Genomic DNA, 7199 nt, shown 5'->3' with positions numbered 1-7199 from the left:
TCAGCAGGACACAGAAGTGGGACCTACACGTTTCTCCTAGGTCCCAGTCCAGATGTTTCATCACAAAATCATCCTTCCTGCTTTATGCTTCCACATTCTGGGTTTACTAGTGCAATTTATGTCCAGTTTGGAAAATCTGATCCTATGTGTGTACTTCTGTGTTAATGCTATTTTGGTTTGCAATTATCAAACTACAAAATTTTGTCAACAGGCTCTCAGAGCTTTATGCTGCAGTAAGGAATCCAGTGGCAATTCCACAGGAGTTGTCATCATCAGGAGTGTTGTCTTTTGAGAAAATTATTTCTATAAAGGCTAAACCGACTTCATCTAGTTTGCTTTATCTTTTTACTTTAAGCAACCTTTTTTATTTTTGAGGGGAAAAAATGCTCTGAGATTTATTAGTAACTGAATCAATTCAAGAATTTAATATATGTAGTCAGAATCCTTGTGATAAAATAATTTGCTATGGATGACTACTTTTAAAGAAAGTCTTATTCACAATAATCTACTACTTGTAATTCTTTGTGGCTTGTGCCAGCTTCAAAAATCAGGATCTGGACCTAATATAAAATCACAGAACTACTTCTTGTTTTATCTTTATGACAGAGATGCTTCCAGAAACAATACTGTCCAGAAATGGAAGTGCATTTTATAATTTTCCTTTTAAAAATAAATGGTCAAAGTAAAACCTTGTTAACTAGTATTACATATAATACAAATAGTCACATCATATTCATTTAAACATTGCAATGGTGTCAAACTATTAAATGACAAAAGAGAGCTTAATAAGATCTCCCAGTGACATCAACAAGGATTTATTTCACTCAGAAATCACTTCACAGTATCCCATATCTTTGCTAGAATTTGATCAGGAAGAATTTTCATTTAAAATTTATTAGAACAAAATTCCTTTTAAGAAGTATACATCAAGATTTAGGAAAGCTTGGGGGATTTGATTCTGCAGAGCAATTTGGTCTGAAGATCTACAGAATGTCTACAAAAGACTTCAGTGATGAGTGCTTATGGTGAATGTCTTTAAGAGAATCTGGAAAAAAAACCCCACATTTTGGCAGAAGGCTATAAGTTCTTGGTTGACATGTATCTAAACGGATGCTTGCTACATATGCAGGTCTACAAGCAGATGTGTCACAGCTAGGGAGACGAGCATGAAAAAAAGCAGGTCTGACTTTCATATTGGTCTGTTGAAGCAGAAGTAACCCCTTTACACACTATAAGGATGGACAAGATCCAACTCTGCAGGAAATTTTTTTGGGAAAGAATAAAATTGGAGGAGTCTGTAGAAAAATGGATCTAACTCCCATAAGCAGTGAAATTATATGTAATTACATCTCATCTAAATGTGTTAGAAACAAACTCCCAGTCACTTGAGGCTATGTTTACAAATGAAATAAGTCAGTATTAGTGGGTAAAATACGGGGTGATTAAGAGTGTTAGGAAAGAATATGGTCTTCATCTCTCTTTCCCATGGGAAGAAAAAAGGAAGAATTTGAAAAATCATTCTTGCTTGATATATTGACATATTACTTCCTTTTATATTAGTGAATAGGTAACATTTTTCCAGTGTTTTAGCTGATCTAGTCACAGTGTTCTAAATCATTGAAGAGCATCATCAAAAGCATATCTAAAAATTTAAGAAATTCTCAAATACTTTTTCACCATCTTTTGTCTCCAACATCCCTGCTGGCCCATTTCCACATTTTTTAACAAACTTCATGCTGCTCAACCTCATCATTATTCTGGGCTTGATGCAACTTCCACTGTATGGAGTTAGATCTTTTCAGTAAACTTTAATAGGATACAGACATTAGTGATGTCAGTTGTGTAATGTGTATGTCCTCTTGTGGAGTTCATTCCTGCATGTAACTAGCAAAGTCTTTATTCGATTTACATACATGAGATTTTTTTTTTTTTTTTCCATTGCCGCCCTATATAAAGACTTTCAAAAGACTTAAGGGTAATTTTATGAGTAAAACAAACAAACAAAAAGGACAAATATTGGCGGTCTGCTAGAACTCAAAGATTCAAAAGGGAATGAGCAGTAGATCTACATTGAGCTCTTGCATGGAACTGCTTACAGTTCAAAACACCTTAATAGAGTCAGAAAAATGGCCTGTTTCTCAAAGTCTAACTGTGCTTTAGGGCAGCTATGAGGCTGTCGAGCATGAGTTGACATGATCCAGGAGGAAAGCGGTCTGACCCCGTATTAATATTCATGAAGACTTGGATGTGTAAATAAAAGCCATTTTTTCATAACGTGTTTCTGTGGCACAAGGGGCATGCTGCCCCTCAGATTTACCCCATATGCTGTCCTGGAGCTCTCCTATAGCTCCCTCCTTTCTTTATCTGTTTGCTCTGTTATGTCCAATGCACTCCTTTTTTGCCAATCTGTATTCTGCCTTCTTTTCAACTTTGCAAAAGAAGATTTCTGACTATGTTGCCTGCTTAAGCACAGGCCAGAGAGCAGTTTAAAACTTGGTGCCTGCTCTGAGCAGCTCCACATTTCCACACCATAATCAACAGCATATCTTGTTTCTCCATACAGTACGGCCACAACAGAACCAGCCCAGCAGTAGTCCGTCAGCACTTGCTGCATAAAATTTTATGTCTTAAGAAGGACTTCCAACAATATTGTCCATGTGATGTTGCCTGTAGTGTTTTCCAAGTGTGAATGTGAAAAAGCAGAAAAAAATCTATCATCTGCAGGACAGCTGGTCTACCTCACACCTCCTTCCTCCAGTAAAGTAAATTACTCTCTACCTGAGTAGTTATGAATTTGTTTCGGTTTTGGAAGTTTTCTTTATCATTTCTCTGGAGGATGCTACATTTTATACTAAGCCTCTGTCATAAACAATAACTGCTTCATAGTCCCCAGACCCATAATTATGGTATTTTTATTTTTTCAATAAACCCAGGAGCAGATTTTTTTTTGAGCAGGGATGAACCTGAGATCAAATGTGAAAACAAACATGAGTTGAAGTGTCTTATTTTACAAGCTCTAGAAAACTGTTCTAAGCTTTATCACTTGGAACTGCCTGATTCAAAATACATGTTAAGTTACTTTATACTTCATTGCACTAAACTGCTGTTCAAGCTACTACAAAGAGTGGTAAAATTAACTCCTGTTGCTCAATAATCTTTCTGTGATTTCTGTTTTCTGCCTTCATTATGACTAGCAGAATGACTAAGATGAAAATCCAGGAATCAGATCCGGTAATCTGATAAACAGTCTCAGACACTTCTATTTTTAGACACTTCAATTTGCATACAAAAGTTTTATAGTATCACAGTGTTAAAATATCTTGTAGTAAAGGACCATTTTACTATTTTAGCATGTCATCTAATGTGAATTAATTCACAAATAATTCTGTATATCTATAGCTGTTCTTTGGGAATTCTCCTTACATTTTCCTACAGTTAGAGAAACGTATTCAACAATATATTCACAGATTAGCAAGGTACAACCACTCTGGAAAAATGACACTTTTTCATTTATATTGTGTGATTTTTTTTTCATCATGTTCCTGGACTCACTGCAGGCTTGACTTTCTTGAGAAACAAAGGAAACACTGTTGCAAGCAGTTTTGGTTCCCATGTGCTTTTTCCCTCAGTTTCCAGAGCAAATTGCTTGAGCAATGCAGTGTCCCAAGAAAACTGCATAAACCAAGGATGGAAATACAATGAAAGGAGCATGACATAATTAAAAAATCTAATTGCTTTCTTTATCTTTCTTTTTTTTTTTTTTTTCTTTTTGTTTTAAACCAAAGAAACCGTTGTCCTGGGCATACTTCACTCATGATTGGAAACAGCTGGAAAGTGTTGTTAGGAAAAAAAAAAGTGTTCTGTTCTCTTAAGTCAATACACAAGTCCTTAGAAGCTTTTCCTGCTAAGTTATGTACTGCTTCAATGACGATAATGCTTATGAAGCCTCGAATGATGTTTTCTAATTGTGTGTGTGGTGGTTACAATTTCAACTAATATTTTATGTGAAAAATAAAAATGAATTCTTACTTCGCCAAGTTGGTGAGTCCAGACAGACCTTCAGCATCAATTTTGCTGATTTTGTTACCATCAAGGTGAAGTTCAGTAAGGGATGGGGGAAGGCCTGGAAGAGAACACCATCAAATTACTTTTGATAAAACTGGGTTATTATCTTTTTTTAATGGACTTGTGTTATACTAAGGCTCTTTTACAGTAACCAAAAGATTTTTACTAGACATGGCCAAGAACAATTCACTGAATGAAACAAGACACTTGCACAATCAGGGAAACTGAAAACAGCTAGTAACAATTTATTTGAGATGAAATAAGACCAAGCTCCTAAGGTCATCATAGAACAGTTCATTCTGAAAAAATAGCCAAATGAATTTCTTCTCAGATATGAATTCTAGCCTTCATGATTATATAAATGGGACATATATAATAGTGTAAGATAAAGACCCTTTATTTTAGCCAGACTATCCACATACATAAACCTACAAACATTTGGCACCTAGATATTTAGTACCATTTTCTGCTGAAAAATGAGAAAAATGACATCATAAGGATGAGGCAAAATAATTTTAATGTTCTTTTAGGTAGGGTGCATGCTAGTTTGAAAATTCTGTTTGTCAGGAAAAAAAAATATTTCAACTATCTGAGATCCCTCAAAGGAACATCCAAAACAGGAAATGTGGGAAGAAAGAAATAATGACTACTATTAACTTTCAAAAAGTTTTCAGCTATTTCAAAACAATCTGCTGGCTGAAGTATGAATAAATTGAATATAATTTCCTCTGGATTGGAACCATTCCGGTTTGTTTTGTTTTGTTTTGTTTTAATAGATTATATGGAAGTTGCCCTTATTCTGTAGCAATTTGCAATGAAGTATTTTTAAAAATAGCAAATACTTCTGTTTTGCATAGGAATAGTATTTTCAGCTTCAAATCTGTGGGTTTGTGGAGGGCTGATTTTACGCTTGTAGAACTTCAGTTAATTCTACATGAGTTTACATCTGTGTAATGCTGATCAGGCTTACCAACCAGGGTTGGAGATTGAAAACATTCTTCCACTTTATATTTCAACTATGAGACAAGAAAAGCAAAATAACATAAAACGGCTTACTTCTGGCAGTGCAACTCTTGTGGAGTTTCTCATAACAGAAAACCAAAATTTTCCAAACCAATAACAGCCAACTGACCAAAAAATGAAGTAGTCAAGCAATGGATACTCTACTCTAAGGACTGACTCAAAAGGCTTCCATAATAATTTTTTCTCCAGCTGACTACATTACACCTCTGCAAATCTCTGAAATATGAATTGAATTTCTTACCTTTTGGGATGCTAGTAATGTTGGTGTCCGCGATACGGATGTAGGAGAGCCTCTTCATCCCCTGAAAAGCTCCGTTTTCAATGCCTGAACTCTTGATTGGATTGGTGCCTAGTTCTGCCAACAAAACATGGTCGTGAGCTGTGCTGCAGTGTAGATACCTATATCCTTCAGGTCAAAGCTAATGTGGAGGTACAATTTATTGGAGCATTTCTTGGCTTTCTACATAAAATCATCAATTGAACTAAAAACAACATCTTGAAAAAACACTGAGTCGATTTTGTTATAATTTCTCATGCTCGTACCTAAGACAATCACTTGATTCAGTCCGTTAAAGACAGCTTTCCTCAACTTGGAGATCTCATTCTCATGAGCCCGTATCTCCTGAAGAGACTTCGGCATGTTTTCTGGGAGCTCCTTCAGGTTGTTCTTGGACAGGTAAAGTCTTTCCAGTTTCTTCAGAGGAGCAAAAGCTAATGGGCTTATTTTGCTGATTTTGTTATTAACAAGGATCAATGCCTGTGGAGTAATAATGAAAGAGATCTCAGATGATCACTAAAGAAATTATTTTAGGAATGAAACATTTTAAAATTATTATTCTTTTCTAGTGTCTTTCGATGGCCAACCTAGTGAGCTGAAGAAAACGCAATGCAGTACTGAAACTAGATTAAGAACTTCTGAAACAGTGAAAGATAAACAAGGACTACATAACAAATACAAGTGTTATTTCATTGCTGAGGTATATGCAGCTTCTGTTAACATCCATAATTTATACCCGAGAATAAGTACAACCCTTCCATTTGAAAGCTGTGAAGAACAAGACATTCACATAAAACTAACATTATTAGTTTTATTTGCTTTTTTTGTCTCATTTTGTTTATTCTGAGGATACTTTTATACCTTACCCATCATCACACAACCATCCTAACCAGTTTTTCCTGAAGAGAAAATTCTATGACTTAGTACAGTGAAGGTACAGCCCAGCTGAATAAAAATACACATATCATCACCTCTTTCCTGTTAGTCTTATAGACTGCACTTATTAGATTTTTCTCTGGTAATAATCTCATTTTTGCAGAGATATAAGCTATTTTTTTGGTAAGCATAACTTGGTATGGAAAGGAGGCAATTTGAACTGTCATAGTTTAAGTCCTGCAGTTAGGGATCATGGACCATATTCATTCTACTTAATTCTCACAACAATTGTGGTATCTAGACTCAGGGTAACTCTAAGAAAATTAGCTCTCTCTACAGTCAGGAGAGAAAGATTTCCATGAAAGCTCTGTTACCTGTAAGAGGTGGTCTCTGTATGTCTCTGAAATTTTACGTTACTGCTAACTCTCTTATTGATTAACCAACCATGACATAGAAAGGGAGAAGAAAGTCCCATTACTGTTGGAACAGTAATGCAGCTAATGGAAAGGATTTCAGACATGATACATACCAGAATGAATCTTACCATTCCATCTGTTTGCTACCTACTTATCCGACTTACAGTGCTGCGTGTTTGTGCAGTGAATTAGGTAGAACGGGCTGTATAAATATAGATATAATATCTACTTATATTTATTATTAAAGAATAGCTATAGACCATCTTTGTTCACTAACTCCATCATGCTATTTTCAGAAACAGAGACAACAGTTGCTGCTAAACCACAAATTTTTGTATTGTGTATACTATAGTTAACATTCAGTACATTTTACTGCACTTTTAATATTTTCAGAATTACATTTTAGTCTGTTTCTTGGAGGAAAATTGAACATTCAACTCTTTCTGTAATCAGTTAAGTATCAAAATAGTGCCAAGAAGATGTATCAGCATCTGTGACAGCACCTCTCCATCATGAAAACTGAAAGAGAGATGAGAAGATAG

The 7199-nt window shown here is 35.3% G+C and overlaps 1 protein-coding gene across 1 annotated transcript in view; it reads right to left on the bottom strand.

Moving 5' to 3' along the window:
• The window catches only part of DCN (decorin), a 9180-nt gene extending 3335 nt beyond the window's left edge, over positions 1-5845 (bottom strand). Inside the window, exons 1-3 of the mRNA XM_009697377.1 lie at positions 5632-5845; positions 5330-5443; positions 4030-4123 (exon numbers count right to left, since the gene is read on the bottom strand). Coding sequence (XP_009695679.1) covers positions 4030-4123; positions 5330-5443; positions 5632-5728 — 305 coding nt within the window. The 5' untranslated portion in view covers positions 5729-5845. The remainder of the gene's footprint in view (positions 1-4029; positions 4124-5329; positions 5444-5631) is intronic.
• Between the last annotated feature and the right edge of the window lie 1354 nt (positions 5846-7199).

Source organism: Cariama cristata, unplaced genomic scaffold (assembly GCF_000690535.1).
Source record: "Cariama cristata isolate BGI_N322 unplaced genomic scaffold, ASM69053v1 scaffold12623, whole genome shotgun sequence".
Lineage (NCBI taxonomy): Eukaryota > Metazoa > Chordata > Aves > Cariamiformes > Cariamidae > Cariama > Cariama cristata.
The sequence above is the reverse complement of the archived record's forward strand: the minus strand, read 5'-3'. Positions and strand labels throughout refer to the sequence as shown.